This window comes from Leptidea sinapis, chromosome 26, assembly GCF_905404315.1.
Source record: "Leptidea sinapis chromosome 26, ilLepSina1.1, whole genome shotgun sequence".
In the NCBI taxonomy this organism is placed as follows: Eukaryota; Metazoa; Arthropoda; class Insecta; order Lepidoptera; family Pieridae; genus Leptidea; species Leptidea sinapis.
Window position 1 is genome coordinate 241,725 of NC_066290.1, and position 17,849 is coordinate 259,573.

The 17,849-nt window shown below is 32.3% G+C and overlaps 1 protein-coding gene across 1 annotated transcript in view; it reads left to right on the top strand.

Annotated features, from left to right (window-relative positions):
* The first annotated feature begins 1,078 nt into the window (after positions 1 to 1,078).
* Positions 1,079 to 17,849, top strand: part of LOC126972310 (uncharacterized) — a 31,359-nt gene continuing 14,588 nt past the window's right edge. Inside the window, exons 1-3 of the mRNA XM_050818969.1 lie at positions 1,079 to 1,297; positions 13,622 to 13,788; positions 15,824 to 16,007. Coding sequence (XP_050674926.1) covers positions 1,258 to 1,297; positions 13,622 to 13,788; positions 15,824 to 16,007 — 391 coding nt within the window. The 5' untranslated portion in view covers positions 1,079 to 1,257. The remainder of the gene's footprint in view (positions 1,298 to 13,621; positions 13,789 to 15,823; positions 16,008 to 17,849) is intronic.

Here is a 17,849-nt window from a genome sequence, read left to right on the forward strand (position 1 = left end):
TACTAGTAGGTTAAATATATATGCTTTTGTTGTTAATTTGTTGATTACTCTGTAATTAAAGATATTGTTACTTTGCTAAATTTTTTCTTAGATTCATAATAATTAATTTGAAAAATACATCATGTTTTCCTTAAGTGAACGCCATTCCCCCTCCCTACCCTACTCATACCAAAAACAAGATTCTAGTAACAAGAGTACAGTAGGTATCCCACGAATGACAGACAGACAGACAAGTGCAACTTTCTTATGGCGTCCTTTGTTGGTTGAAAATATTTTTAACGATGAGAGAAATTATTATTTTTAATTTTAACTATTATTTATTATTTTTTGTTAATTATTTTATATATAATTTATTATCACCAACAATGACGTTCTATTCATAAAGACAATGCACCTCATACAAAACGCTACTTGCATATCAATCTTATATAATAAAATAACCTTACCGATGATAAGTCACACCATCTTTTTTTTGATTTGTTAATGTATTATTTAAGCACTTTTTATAGCACACTTAGGCTTGTTGATTGACACACAGTTGATACACGTCTAAGGAGAAAAGTGTGCTTACATTGGCTTTAAGCATACTTTTGCCGTTCCGTTATCAGACTGCGAATGATATGTCCATATGTATACATAGAACGTCATTGATCACCAAAGTACGTACAAGACACTATTCAAAATAAAAATGATAAGAAATCACAAATATTTTCCATTTGATAGAGTTAAATTTACGCTTAATATCACTTAGGCATAACATAAGCAAAAACGTGTAATTATAATAAGTTTGATAAGACGACACAAAATATATAATTATCTCATTTAAAGCGAAGTACAAGTTAATGCCTGAGCACTTACCACGCTGAAACAACGCGTTACGTTCTAGCTCCGTTGTCAGCTTTCGTTATAACTTTTCACTGTACCATCTCATCTTAAAAGTTGATGCCAGTTAATCAACCTGTTAAGCTTGAACATTTTAACGCCTATCAACACTTTTTCGGGTTCTCGCTTTGCGCATGCCCTTTCGTACGAGATATAGTACGAAAGAGCATTTCGCCCGCGAACCTTGCAGAGGTAACAGTTCTGACTCCTTAGTACAGACGGTAAACAAATAACATCGCGTGTGACGAAAGATTCGGAAAGATATTAGTCCAGTTTAAAAAATTTCAAAGTTTTATCAAATGTAGTGTATGTAATGGTCAAAGTCTCAGTGCTAGTTACAACATGAACGTTGGTTCTGTTTGAATCACAAAAGGCATGAATATGAACCTCTTAACACTGATGATATCTTTGTGCGGTATGTGTGACGTGTTAATAGAATACATTCATTCACTTTTCTTTACTTTCTTTGTAGTCTTTATAGACAACCTCAGCCCAATATATTTCGAATATTTGTTCCGCTAACATTTTGTATATTGGATACAACAGATGCAGAATTACAACAAAATTAATAAAAATATTATTATTATAATATGACTGACAGAGTTGCTGAGATTGAGTCATGTAAAGGATACTTCTGTTTATTTATATTTACTATCAAATGAATTCCTAATTTGTCCATTAGTTCTGAGATTTAGTACGATCCAGCATCATATTGCAAGTATAAAAATTATATCAATAATCACGATGTAACTTATATAAAATGTGAAACAGGGCCCGTTAATAGTTAAGTACCTTTGAAAAAGCACCAAAGGTGTATTATTCTAAACCTTGCCTAAAATGTCAATACTGATTATAGAATGGTGTTAAAAGATCTATTTTGTCAATATTTAACAATAAAGGGAGGTGATCACCAGCTAACAGGTGAAAATTCAAGTAAACATTAAAAAAAATGGTTTCTTTAAAAATAGGCGATATCGCAAACAGATACTTAATGTTAATTTATTAAAAAAATCAATTATTATTTTAATTGAAATTTCATTTCATTTATAAATTAAAATTAAGTATATCTAAAATAATAGTTGATTTTTTGTTTTTTTGTTTGTAATGGATAAACTTAGATAGAAACTAGACTAATAATATATATATATATATATATATATATATATATATATATATATATAAATCAATAATATCAATTATATATAATATAATTAAACATTTATAACAATATTAGTGGAGAGTGCAACAATACCCAATGGATATTTTTTTAATACATGGCCCTGTGAAACTATGGTCTGTCTGTCTGTCTGTTCGTGATAAAGTCATAAACTACTGCACCGTTTTTAATTCTGTTGCAACCAATAGATAGCGTGGTTCTCGAGGAAAGTTTTAGTATATATTTTACTATGTTTTTCTGTATATTTTTTATACAAAATTAACGATACTTGTTGGAGGTGTGGGAAAAAAATAAGCCGTCTGAGAGCTTTCAACGAAAACGTTGTCTTAAGCCCTTTGAGATATAACAAAATAATGTATGATGGAATTTTGTATCTAATATATCTGTTAAGAATAACATTCTATATTATCTATTTTAATACTGTGAAAAATTGGCAATTACAAAGTCTTAATATAAAAGTTGTTTACACAAATACATAATTAATCCTTATAATTTTTTATTATTACAGAAAATTATAAAATCATCCACAAATACGTTTTTGTTTCATTTTTAACTAATTGACTTTGATTACTCATTTATGATGGCTTTAGACTATATAATGTACTAATACTGACATAATTATTGTTCTATTGTCAGACAAGCGTCTGTCAGATCCGCTAGTAATCCTATTATCCTATTATTATTTTACTATATATATTAATTATATAATATTATAAATGTGAAAGTTTGTATGTCTGGATGTATGTCTGAACTTCTTTAACGCAAAAACTACTGAATGGATTTTGATGAAACTTTACAATAATATAGCTTACACGCCAGAATAACACATAGGCTGTTATTTATAAAACTATCGTGTGAATTATACTTTATATGTTAAAACAAAAATTGCCGGGTCAGCTAGTAATACTTATATAAATAATAAAATTAACTTTCCGTTTAACTTCTGAAAATGTATTCCCTGAACTCGAACGTTACGTTACTGTAAAATTAAGTTAATATAAGGCTATGATTAAAATAAAACTTTAATTTAATTACTAAATATTTTAAAAGAGAATTATTTGTCATAGGTAAGTAATAAAAATATTTATTCTTCTAAAAACCAATTAAGGCTAAAGAATAAAATAATTAATTAATAATCTGATCTGAATCAACGACAGTCAAACAAAATAATTTAACAAGTTATAACTTTATTGAATTAGGCGTTACTTTGCGGAAATCCATAATTATACAAATGATTTAAGTTTTCTTTAGTGTTAATTCCGCCAAAATTTGTTTTTAAAACAATTCGACACGTGTTTCGCCTCTACACGAGGCATCCTCAGGACGTGTTGTCTCGCCAGAATCTTGCACCAGCCTTGAAGTCTTGTGCCAGATTTTGGCGAGAATATGAATAAACATTAAAGAAAACTTAAATCATTTGTATAAGTTATAACTTTACAAGTATTAAATTTATTTCATTCCTTAAAACCAAAATCCAATTATTATTATAAAAGGTTCAACACGGCGCCAATTGAAAACTTTAACTCTGTTAATAGTCAGTGAAATTAATACAAAATACTTAATAGAGTACGTTAATACATTTCTGTGTTCGTCAACTCTCTGGCGTGTCGCCAATGTTCGTAGTTTACGATTTTATATTGTTTTCACACAATGTGTGTGGCATTGGAGCCTCGTAAACTATCAGATTGACGGTGAGCTTACCTGTGTATTACAATACTAAAGTTTTGTCTTCGGGCTCTGTGAACAAAAATCATTGTGGTTATTATAAAAATATAAAAATGCATAAATAATGACGTAGATATGACATCTGTGAAAATGTCGAAAAAAATTGAGTTAGAATTAACCTCTATTTAGAGCAATTCACGGACACACACAAAGTGTCATACAAATGCGTAAGACGTAGCTTGTCACTCATACTGAACTAATATTCGTGGCCTGTTATTATCGGTTGTCTTATAGCGAGGGACTTTATCTACACGTATAAACAAAGATTCCTGCTGCCGAATTCCATCTTTTGTGGCATATCATGACAATATCAGAATATCATCCCCACCATCTGGATGTCTGGTATTCGCCTACAGTGTGCAACGAGCTTCCTTGTGCAGTGTTTCCAGAACAATATGACTTGCATACCTTCATAAAAAGCGTGTTTACCTTTCTCAAAGGCTGGCGATTCCTCTGGTGTTGCAAGAGAATGTGGGCGGTGGTGATCACTGAACAGGTGACCTGAATATGAGTTCGTCCTTCACTACAAGCAAGCCTCCTTTTGCCACAGCCCTGTTGTAACTTCCATAGCTTTCTCAACTCGCATCATCCCTTTCAAAGAAGCCCTCTCATGATACTCCTGACCTGCTTAAGTCCATGTTAACCTAACTCAGAGGATCTGTCCACAGTATATCTATGCCTGTGTTATTAGTGTACTTTCCTCCGTTCTTTCTCAATCTGTCTCCTTAGCTGATTTCATTACCATTATTGTCCACCTTACACTTTAATATTTTTCGTCTCTTATTGTTTATGTCTTCAACTATACAAACTGTTTTAATTGTTTCCCTAACAGGCCAATATAATACTACATTATGTTATAAATGACTTTATTTACTTTATTGAAATGGATTCTTTGAATTCTTTTAGAAAGTGTATTACTCACAATGTCAATATTTAAAACTATCACTGTTTCAAAAACAAATGTCGCAAGAAACACACATTCATCTATCTCAATTTTAATTACTTTACATGTTACGTCATCTTCTTTGTAATAACAATTGACGCATCTTACACAGAGCTTCAAAATGAATGATGACCACATGATAACATGTATCAAGTCTTCTAATTGTAGAAAGTTGTTAAGTTGTAATCTTTATAAAATATGATTAAAATAGCTGCACATGTTACAAGGAATATTGAATCATAAAGAATACTTCAAAGTTAAGTTACAAGTCTGGTCTAGCTAACTAAATTATAACTGTCATTCTCACTATATAGAGATAGTATTTAATTTTTCAAATAGCTTGCTCGTACGAAGCTTCGACACTTTCATATAAATTTTAACGAAATACCGAGCGAACGTTAATTTTAGTTTCGTGGTCTCAATTAACCTTTCTACACAGGGGTCACAGCTGGTCCTAGTTGTAATCAGTTTTATAAAGAATTATTTTATGTTTTTATCTGATCTAATTAATGTTTGTAGTTTTAATCTAACACATTTCTATATAGCAGGTTGGCAGACTCATTCACGTAATAAATTAAGCGATAACTATTTTATTTTGCTTTGCAACAAAATTAAAACTAAAGCTCAGAATACCATTTCACACTCCAAGTCATACCTACAACGATGCGAAGAGAATGATGTAATCTAGAATTCAGAGGACAATTTGGCAGAGGAATGTCAGGAGGCCTTTACAAATCAAAATTAAATTGTATTACTTCAGCTTCTCAACGTTTTAATTGAATCTCAATAAAAACACACACAACCTACTATAGGGCGGGGGGCGTGGACATTGACACATGATATATTGAGATCAGATCAGATTTAAACCAAACGAATAATATTAGATCTTTATATATATTTCTTGTGTGCGTGTGTATGTCACTGAACTCCTCCTAGACGGCTGGACCGATTCTGATGAAACTTTCTGTGTTTCTTCAGGTGGATTCTAGGATGGTTTAGATTCACAATTGAAGTACCTCCTAAACGGCTGGACCGATTTTGATGATTTTTTTGTGCGTTCCAGTGAATTTGAGATTGGTGTGTGTCTTCAGCTGGATTCGAGAATGGTTTAGATTCGCAATTGAACTACCTCCTAAACGGCTGGACCGATTTTGATGACTTTTTGTGTGTTCCAGTGAATTTGAGATTGATTTAGATTCTATTGAGAATCCGTCCATATAATATAATTCTCCTGCACATGTGTATGTTAGTGAACTCCTCCTAACGGCTGGACTGATTTTTCAAATTTAAGACGTGTGTACAGGACAACGTCTGTCGGGTCCACTAGTTTTTATATAAACCTATTCTGGCGAGAAGCTCTGGTCCTTATTAATTTTTATGACGTTAAATAATCTTAATAAATCTTGTATATATTAATTATATATTTAAGTCTCAGCAATAAAAAAACAACTAATTCTATTAACATTTATTTATTTGGAAATGATTCTTGGGTAAATTTAGTCATTGCATGTTCTCGACATTCTTAGAAGGGCATTGATTTTTGTAACACTGTAGTATTTCCATGTCCACCAGTTGAAGTTAAAGATGTGGGATGCTAAAGAAGACCTATGTCTTTCTGACATGAATCGGGGCCTTCAGATATTTTCTCCACATTCTTCGTCACATAAAGTTCCACCGCATAGAACAAGAACTACATTTCCGCCAATGGTGCCAGTGTGAAGTTCTAAATGTCGGTATATTAGTTATTCTCCTTTTTCTATAAAACAAAATTATATTGAAGTCTAAATCGCTTTGTCAGATTAAAATTCAATATTCTTCGGTACTCGCATATATTTTTTGTGTTTCCTTACAAAATATGGGCGATTTATGGCATAAAAAATATTAACAATATTTCTAGTTCTCATAAAACGCAGCTTCTTTGAATTTGTATGATCTTTGACAGAGGATGGATTGGTATGTATGTCGATACTACATATATGAGAAGTAATAGATGTTTGAAACGTAATAGACGCGTTCAAAATTAATATTTTTGAGTTCTTAAATTGTAATTTATTTATTAATTGGTTTCCAAACAACATACAACGCGTATTATACTTTACAACATAACGCTACTTAAACTATATCATGATATGATTAACATATACTTCAATTATTAAATGTAAACACTTATGATGACGTGAAATTTAATTAAAATAAGCGTAGAATTCTACAATGACGACCTAGGCAAATACTTGTAGATGTGCTTACTAATAAATTATATACAAAAGTTTAAAACACATAAGAACTAAAATTATATCCCAAATATTATAACATAAAATGTGCTTAAACTGACACACATTTCAAATACATAAATTTTATATGTGTTATGAAGATATAGATAAAATATATGATATGAAGACTAGTTACAAAGTATGTCTCGTAACATTTACTACATTATTATAATATTTACAACTAAGCCTTTGGAATATGTTTGTTTGTCGTAATAATAATGATACCAAATTTCTTTTTACTTAAGTATACTTTCTAAGTTACTTTTATGATTCCGAAGTATAATCTTGGTATCCTCCCGACAGGTTTAATAGCGCGGATATGACAAGGACGTGAAAGAAGAGCCTTAAATTATCGAAGCTGAGACGACTGGCTCGTAGCCAGCATCCACAATTCCACCTTTTTGCTTCAAAATAATAAAATCTAAATAGTCTTTGACTCTATTTTGAGCAATGCACGCACAGTAAAGTGATAAACCTGGCCCGTTTCGTCGGTTGGCTATAGAGCCAACTAGATAGGTAGACGTATAAATTATATAAGATTTAAATAAAACATTAAACTATATTGTTACTACGGTTCGTGTTCTTGATGGTTATCGTTGGCTGTATGAAGGTTGATTTCTTTATGTTTCTTTTATGTAAAATATTATTGTTCCTATAATCTACGGCACTACGCCATCGCGTAGCAAATATGTAATTCGTAGTGATGTAGCATAACCTACGAATGACAAACATTCGATTAGCAGCCAAAAATGTGTAACACTTGCTGCCGCCATTTCAACCACAGAATAAAAATTATAAATTTTGAATTTAAATAATATATGAACTTTATATATTACTAGCTCACCCGGCAAACGTTGTTTTGCCATATAAATTATATTTAGTGTTCGGCTATATTCTCTCCGACGTACTTTACAAATCCAATTACTACGTAACGGCTTTAACTTTATCGGATTTATATTAAGCATATATATATGATACAACAAATGTGGTTTTCTATAATCGGTAACAGAATTTTCAAAATTGGTTCAATAGATCCAGAGATAGATGCCGGCAACGCTTTTGTGATTTCTCTGTTGTTGCAAGAGAGTGGTGATCACTTAACTCCAGGTGACCCATCCCGTACGCTCGTTTGTCCTCCTTTTTCATAAAAAAAAGATAAGCCTCTAGAATATTCATCGCCATAATGATTTTAAACGAATGGAAATATTTTATTCTTTCCTCGATTTTTTTAAATATTTTAATTATTACTTATTACTCTGCTACTCGAGACAAAGACAAATCCAACAACATAGACAATCACAAAAATCGGTCCAGCCGTCCAAGTGTTCGAACAACTTTATTGTGTAATATACATAATCCATACTGCTACAATTAAAAATAAACAAGATACTACATTTGAATTTGGAATCTGTCATTTTTATATGATTGTTCATTGAGTTTTCTCACTTTGGCGCCAATATGTTGTATAATATTTAGTGATATTAAAATAGATAAAGAGAACCGATGTGATTGTATTACACAAAGTATGTATGGAGCCAAATGCAATTTTTAAAACTCTCCTAACGCTTGGTATTAGTAAAATGTTTGTGTACCGAACTATTAATAGGTACAATGAGACCTCCTCTGTTTGTGACAGAAAAAGATCTGGCCGTCCACGTAGTGTTTGTAAGAAAAAGGTGGTCAAAGCAGTAAGGGAAAGCATTCGAAGGAATCCTGTCCGAAAGTAAAAGATTTTATCTCGGGAGATGAAGATAGCACCCAGAACCATGTCGCTGGTCATTTCTTAACTGATAATTAAAAAAAATAGGGTGGTTAAATAGAAACAACTACTGAAGCGGTACGCAATTGGAGGTCACAGAAAAGTTTTGATTACCGATGAGAATATTTTTACAATTTAGCAACATTTTAATAAAAAAAAATTAACAAAAAAACAACCGCCTTCAAAAACAGTATTCCAAAACAATAGATATAATGTGCACTAAAAAGTATAAAAATAATTGCGTATTTTTATACAATCTAATTAATTAATTTAATTCTAGTTACGATTATTGTTATTTTTGGAATCGGTGTCATTCCGCTGCAACCCGCTCTCGCCTCTCACCTCCTCACGACTCAAGCACATCTCATCTATAACTATGTATGTAGTAACAAACCTATCTTGGATGACACTGACTCCGAACATTACAGTAATCGTAACTAGAATTAGATTAATTAATTAGATTGTATAAAAATACGCAATTATTTTTATAATTTTTAGTGCACATTATATCTATTGTTTTGTAATAGTGTTTTTGAGGGCGGTTGATTTTTTGTTAATTTTTTTTTTAATTTATGATTTTTAGTGAATTGGAAGTACACTAACTAACAATTTGTCTAAATATGTCTAAATATAGTAAATTTTTCAATGCAGCAATGAACGTAAGTACTTTGCAATTTGATTACAGAGAGTGTTCCGTTACTTTGTCATGGAGTTCGTAATCAGAACCTAACCAAACTATCTTTGAAGTATATGCTTTCCAGTAAAAAAAGAATCATCGAAATCAGTTGGCGCGATATTGAGTTATTCATAAATTTATCATCCACTTTGCTATACGTATGTATAGCAATATTTAAGACTTTTATGGTTTTCTCGTGGATTCCATTGTCAGATCTGAACCAAATTACAATGGGACCACTCGGGAAGCACCAGGCGGCCCCACCCTCGCCTCTCTCCTTGTCACATCGCGCGTGCGAAACAAGCACAAGTCACCTACAACTATGTTTATTATATAGCTTCAGACCTACCTTGGCTGACATTCACCCCAAAAATGCAGCAGTGAACGTAATCGCATTGCAATTTGATTACAGACTGTAAGAAATCCTGCCACAGATCGCACTCTTACTGTAAGTCGTTAAGGAGTTCCTTCGATCATCATATTTGACTACGACTCTTACTTGACCTTAACGACGTTACGGTAGGTGACCCAAATATCCGGATAGCATAAAAAAGATTCGGCCGAGTTTCCTTAATTTGCTCTTAAGATTTGGAGAGTTCCGTTACGTTGTCATGGAACCATATTATCAGAACCTAACCAAACTCTCATAAGTATACCCTTTCCAAAAAAAAAGGAATCATTAAAATCGGTTGGCGCGATATTTAGTTATTCGTCCATTTTTATTTCAATTAAAAAAAAATAAAAGTTCTGAGGTAATACATAAAAAAGAACATACCGACGAATTGAGAACCTCCACCTTTTTTGAAGTTCGTTAAGAATAATATTTTGTTCTTACGTTTAGTTTATTTAGTTTACTACTATATTATGTCTCTATAGCAAACGAAATTGCAGGCGAAAGCATTTTCAAATATTTTAATTCATGAAGTTGTCGTTTGTGGGGAAAAGAATAATTGCTTCGAGTATTATTGTAATTAGGTTACACGGTTACTGCTCAAACGGATTAAGGTCGATTACACAGTGCGGCGATAACACCAGAAAATTTACTTACACGGTACGTAGATGTTTATTGCTAGCGAGCACAGCAGAAATATAAGTAGGTTTCTGTGTTGCTTGTATATTGTGCTCAACAAAGGCCTACGATTCATTGAACTGAAGCCAACCTACTAACTAATGATGTTGTAAGCTTTCATATTTCTCACGTCAATTAAACTTTCAATTCATACAAGAATTTAGATACATTTCCACGTTGTATCACCAAAGGATAAATTGAACTTAATTGTTGGAAAAAGTAATGTTTATTGCATAACGAATTGCCTGGGTGAATCACAAAATAATAATAATAATAATAATATTGACATAAATTTACACAAATTATCTTGCCCCAAGTTAAGCGTATATAGCCTGTGTTATGGGTTACAAGACAATGATATATTTAATACAATATACTTACTTAAACATACATAAATTCATATAAACATACATAAATACATTTAAACATCCATGACACGGAAACAAACATCTATATTTATCATATAAATGCTTGCACCTACCGGGATTCGAACCCAGGACCTCTAGCTTAGTAGGTAGGATCGCTAACCACTCGGCTATACAGGTCGTCAAATGGACTGTTTTTTAAGTACCTATCTATGCCTCATGTCAAATATCAAATTTTTAAAGAGTACGTAGCTTGGAACTGCACTAGTTTCAACTTAGACAACTATAAAGTAAGTAATAACGCAGCTCAGCTTGTTTCAGATTCTTATGACGATTTGAGTGTTTTTTTTTTAATATTAATGACTACAGGTTAATTCCTCACCTGAAAGAAAGTGAAAACAACTACAATAGACACATACAACAGAGATGTGTTGCATACATTCCCGACCTTTAAGGCGAATAAATTAAGTTAATAAAACCGATATGTTTAGCATATTATTCATTAAAACTATATTTCATTTTGATAAGTCACTGATATTAAATAGGATACCCTCATTACCCTATACTATACGCGAATTATGTAAATGGGATAGATACTTATATCTATCCCTGATCTGTGGTAATATAATATAAGAAATCCTAAGTACGCATAATATGGGTAGTTCAAAAATGAGTTAAATATTTGGAATTCTACTTGAAAAGTTATAATTCCAAATTGTGCTTGTGTTTTGGAAAACAATCACGTTTCTATTAATACTAAGTGATAGAAACTTGGTAATTTTGTTTTCGTTGTTTCAAAGGAAACAAACACAGGAAACAGGTGGTTTCCAATCTTACGGCTGAATTGAAATTTCCTCGTAGTCACCACAGATCGATTTCTGATAATCTATCATAAAACAGGTAGGCATGAATGAGTATGGCAGTATGATAAACTTTCTTTCTTTACGATTTCTGATAATCTATCATAAAACAGGTAGGTATGAATGATTATGTCAGTATTAAGGTACATGTCATCCTATAATAATTGTATAATGTGTATAGTTTAGGTTAAAAGTAGTTAATAATTTAAATCATTCGAAGTTCATCATCAAGTCACTTTATTGGATTAATTAATCTAATTCTAGTTACGATTATTGTTATTTTTGGAATCGGTGTCTTCCCGCCGCGGCCTCGCTCTCGCCTCCTCAAGTCGTGCGTGCGACTCAAGAACATCTCACCTTTAACTATGTAATATGTAGTTACAAACCTATCATGGCTGACACCGACCTCAAAAAATACAATAATCGTAACTTGAATTAGATTAATTAATTAGATTGTATAAAAAACGCAATTATTTTTATACTTTTCAGTGCATAAAATATCAATTGTTTTGGAATAGCCTTTTTGAAATCGATTGTTTTTTTTTTTTTTGGATTTTTAGTGAATTTGAATTACACTAACTAGCAATTTGTCTAAATATGTGTACATATACTAAATTTTTGCAATGCAGCAATGAACGTAAGCGTTTTGCAATTTGATTACAGACAGCTAGAAATTCTGCCAAAGATCGCACCCTTACTGTAAGTCGTTAAAGAGTTCCATTGATCATCATATTCGACTACGACAATTACTTGACCATAACTACGTTGTGGTATATAACTTAAAGATCCTAATAGTATAAAAAAGATTCGGCCAAGTATCGTTAATTTGCTCCCAAGAATTGAAGAGTTCCGTTACTTTGTAATGGATTCCGTAATTGGAAACCAACCAAACTCCAAATAATCATCAAAATTGGTTGGCGCGATATTGAGTTATTCGAAAATTTGTCGTCCACACACGTATAGAAAATTATAGACTTTTATGGTTTTCTCATAGATGCCATTATCAGATCTGGACCAAATTACAATGGAACCACACAGGAAGCACCAGCTTTCAAATAAAAAATAATTATTTCAATCGGTCACCCACTCGAAAGTTTTAAGGTAACAACAAACATAAAAAGAGAACATACCGACGAATTGAGAACCTCCTCCTTTTAGGAAGTCGGTTAAAAATAACGAAGAAATACTGATCAATATCGATTGATCGAATTATATTATTAGTATTGAATTAATTATAATTTAATCGCATCGTTTTTTTTTTAATTTAAACTCTTGCATTACTTTACATATAACCTGCTTCTTACATATTTCAAATCGATCCTAAACGGAGATATGAGGTAACAAACATATAAATCACAAACAATCGAATTGTATATCTCCTTCTTTTTGACGTCGAATATAAACAAAACAACAACTAGAGTCTATTTAAAATCATAAACTTATTAGAATCATAAAACACGATCATTATTGATCGAATAATAATTTAAGTATATTAATCTTTTATTTTTCAAATTATTTACATATGACTTAATAATTAATAACGCTATTTATATAAAAAATAATAAAATAAAACTTAAATAATCTAACAAAATTAATTAATTACAAATAAAATAATAAAAAATATCATTAAGAACGCTATCGGCAGGTAAGGTGCCCATGAAGCTGGTAACGTTACCTCTTTGTATAGCCAAACTTATCCTTAGAGGTACGTACCAGATCTTGGGTCACCTGTTAAATCGGTTAGACGCCTGGATAGCTCTTTTATGAGTTTTTGTGCCGATGAACCCCAAGGACCCATCGTCGAAACCCCAAAGGGAACAAATATGTATCCATCACCGAGTGATGCATGTTTCCTCCGCTTTAGGTTAAATAATTTAAGTTAATTTTATTTCCAGCGGAGACGTCAGCGTACAAGATCACTCAGGTGAAGGTGCCGCTGTACGCCGACCCCCGGCGGGCGGCCGAGCTGAGTTGTCACTTCAGAATGGACGACCACAAGCTGCACTCTGTCAAGTGGTATCGAGACCTGCACGAGATATTCAGATACAACCCCTCGCAACAGGTAATTTGTAATGAAGATATTGAAAAAACTTCGAAAAGTTCACTCTCTTATGTTGCTTTGTGTCCATTATACAAGTTCCAGTGTAATACTCGTAATAATGTATGCTTAATTAAATTAAGGAACTCATGCAAGTTATTTTAATCCTTTTTGCATAAAAGAGCTTCTGTATACAAATAATCAGAGTGCTACTGCACTCGTTGAATGGTTAATGTGTTATTATAGTAAACTATGAAATATTTCTACAGATATTAGAAAGGTTAATGTGGTTATTTTGTAAGACGTGGGTATCCCAAGAGTACAGCCCTGAGGGTAACAAATTATTCTGAACGATATATTATAGTTTGTTCGCTATCTTCGCTAGTTGTGAGCTGACTAAAATTATTTTCCTTGATTTTCTTTGTTATACGTTTTGTATTATTATGTGAGATTTCACAGAGAGAGAGATTTACAGTTTTCCAAATCAGTGTTACACTTTCAAAAATAATTAAAACTTTCAGATCTTTAAAAATGAAAAAAAAACCGCTGATATAATATGGGGCATATCTCTTTATATAAAAAGTTAAGTAATTGACGTCATAGCACCATATCTAGCACTAGTTTTAAATAGCTGTATTGAACATGGCGTGTTTCCTACAGACCTACCGACCTTCTGAAATATAGTAAAATTACACCAATATTTAAATCTGGACTCACTTCTGACCCGAATAACTATCGTCCTGTTTCGGCGGTGCCGCCCTTAATAAAAATATTGGAATTTTTTTTTTAATTCAAATGCTTACTCACTTTAACACTAATTAAAAGATACTTCTAGTAAACAATTTGGCTTGACGCTCGACTACGGATGCAGGTGTTGAACTCATCAGGAATATTTTTGAGGCCTGGGAGGAATTCTTCTGTGATTTATCTGTGATTGTGTTCAACATTGGTCAGGAAACTATGTCATTATAGTATTAGAGGATCTGCTCTCGATCTTTTGATCTCATATTTAGATAATAGGATTCAGAGGGTCGGGATGTGAATGGCAGGAGATCTCCTGGGACTCCTCTCGGTATGAGGGTACCACAAGGGTCTATTAATGGACCCTTCCTCTTCCTAATTTATATAAATGATCTACCTAACCTTGTAAAAAAAAATAACAAGGTGGTATTGCTTGCAGATGACACTCTCATATTCAAAGTGAAAACAAGTAAAGCTATATATGACGAAGTAAACAATGTTCTATCTGACATCGTGAACTGGCTTAGCGGCAATAACTTATTTTTAAATAGTTATAATACTAAATATATGAAATTTGCTGCGCCAAATGTCGATGCGATTATTTTATTATACAAAGAGGTGGTAAAACCAGTGGAGTCTGCTATATTTCTTGGCACTTGATTCACTCTTGATTCCAAATTGCAATCGCGCCCATATTGAAGGATAGGCGAATAGGCTTACTTTTGCAGCTAATGCGGATAAAAAAATTAACTATTCGGTAAAATCGAGTTCTTCAATGTACGAGACTTCTACAATATGATCCCAGAAAATGAAAAAAAAAACAAATAAGTTACGAAATTAAAAAGAAAAAAACGTTTATGTGGGAAAGGTTAGTATAGCATAAACAATTTTCTTAATGATACCACTTTCTGATTTCAAAGAGGGCAAAGTTAATAGTACAGTTTACTAAACAAGAGTACTCATTATTAATTTAAATTTATCTTTATATAGAAGTCGTAAACGTTTGATCATGACCTATGATGACCATGATTTATGATCATAATGTGTAAATTTTGTTCATAAGTGACATTACATTGTTAAAAATTGGATCATAATATTTTACTCTACTTTTTTGCTCGTAAAGCAGAATGATTTTACATAAATATATTTTTGAGTAAAATCTGCTACTGAATTTTATGTCTTAATAGAGTCTAATGACTCTAATGACTGAGTGGAAAATAGACAGGTTGGCCCTCTTTTGATAACAATATTGAGCAAAGTCTTGCTCAATATTGTTGCGTCTTATTTTTTTTTTTAAATATAATCGTTTTTCAACCAGCCTCAGATACGTTTGTTCAACGTGACCGGCGTGATGGTTGAAGGCGGGGAGTGTGAGAGTGATTGGTGTCTGGTGCGAGTGATGCCCGCGCCGGAAGCGACACGGGCCGCCTACAGCTGCGAGATATCAACAGAAGGACCCAAGTTTATGATAGCGAGGGAAACTAAACACATGACTGTTGTAGGTAAGATACTGGTTACTTATGTACAATAGGGAGCGACTAGGAAGATCGCAAAAGGTACCACTAAAAGTGATTCTAGTCCAGAGTAGTCACTAGTATCAATATACTAGTGACTACTTGGGTATTTGGGTCATTAGTTGATACAATTATCAACCGGAATTGTTGATAGATGATCAGTAATGTAAGGTATAAAATAAATGTGCTGTTGAAATATACGCAATGTAGACCACATTGCGTATATTTCCGGGGTTAAAGCCCAGCGCCAGTCGCCCAATTTTACATACCTATCTTTTCGTACTCAAAAATTCAAAAATATTTTAAGATAAGATAAGATAAGACCATTCATTTGTCATGTATAGGGTCATGTCATGGGTATACATAGATGTTACAAATCACAATAATAGTTCTCCATTCCTTGCCCGCATGCTGTGGCGTACAAATAGTAATTACTAACAAGTCAAACAATATATGTCATTGTATATATGTATATATACACAATGACAGTTAATTGATATACATATCAATAATTGAACATTTTGAAATAAATTGGTAAAAAGTAATTAAATTAAGTACAATGATATTTCAAAAAAGTGTTAATTGAGTGTTGTATCTGAAAAGAAGTATTTTATGGGATAGTACGATTTTATCAGTAGGAGATTAAATAGTTTCTTTTTAAAACACGTCAACTTGAGTTCTGTGATATGTGTAGGTATCTTGTTACATATTCTCGGCGCCATTTCAAGAACACTATTATACATAGAAGCTGTGTTACTGCCATGTAAACGTAATCTATTCTTGCTTCTCAAATTTATAATGTGGATTTCAGATGTTCCGACAAATGTATCAGGGTTAGTTTTAACAAATAATGCTATTTCATAGATATTTATATCATCTCAAAATTCTTACTTTGACCTCAACAACTATTCGTTATTTTAAGACTACACATTGACCTAATGCAGCTCTTTTGGGCTTAAAAATTATATCTTTTTCGCATGAGTTCCCCTAGAAAATTATGCCGTATCGTAAGTTGGATACAACAAATCCATGATACGCTGTCAGAACAGTTTGTCTATTAGCGACTTTTGAAAGCTTATCGACGAGAATTTACTTATCTTCTTACTAAGTTCTATTGCATGTGTAAAGTCAGTAAGGCCGATTTTGTAACTAGGACTGAAATATTTTGGTGTAGTATATGTATGTAATTATTAATGAAAAAACGTGTTATTTTCTAGTGTCTCATTCAATGCTTTATGTGTATTTACTGTGGTATTTATTTCGTGAGTTATATCTTTGTTTATATGTATATCGTCATTTAGTTCTGTTGCGTATTTTATTCCACTGAAATCGATTTCTTTTATGAGATTCTTAATATCAGTCATCAGTGTTTTCATCCCAGTATTGTTCAGAGATCCCTGTTTTCCAGAGAACATGTGGTGATCACATATGTCAAGTTTAAATTTTAGTCTAAAACATAGGCGTAATCGTGTCTTTGTATGTCTTTATAAAAAAGAGCGTTGAAGGCTTCTATTCTTTTATTGAATATCGTATTGTGTGGACCAACTTGGAATGTAGGTAGACATATGATAACATTCGTATTTTTTATGGATTGTAGGTTCTTTCTCCTATCGGTTATTGTGTCTACATAATTGTGTCTGATAATTATTTATTTGAGGATCTAAAGTCGCTTTCACCAATTAATACTACGCAATAATGTTCGGGACCAAAACTCACAGTTTTTTATCAATATTACAAGTTAGTTGACGTATCCCTGCGTATGGGGATATGTAGTGGCAATAATTATTAACTTTGTCGAAGGTATTCTCGCATATTTGAGTTATTTTGTTT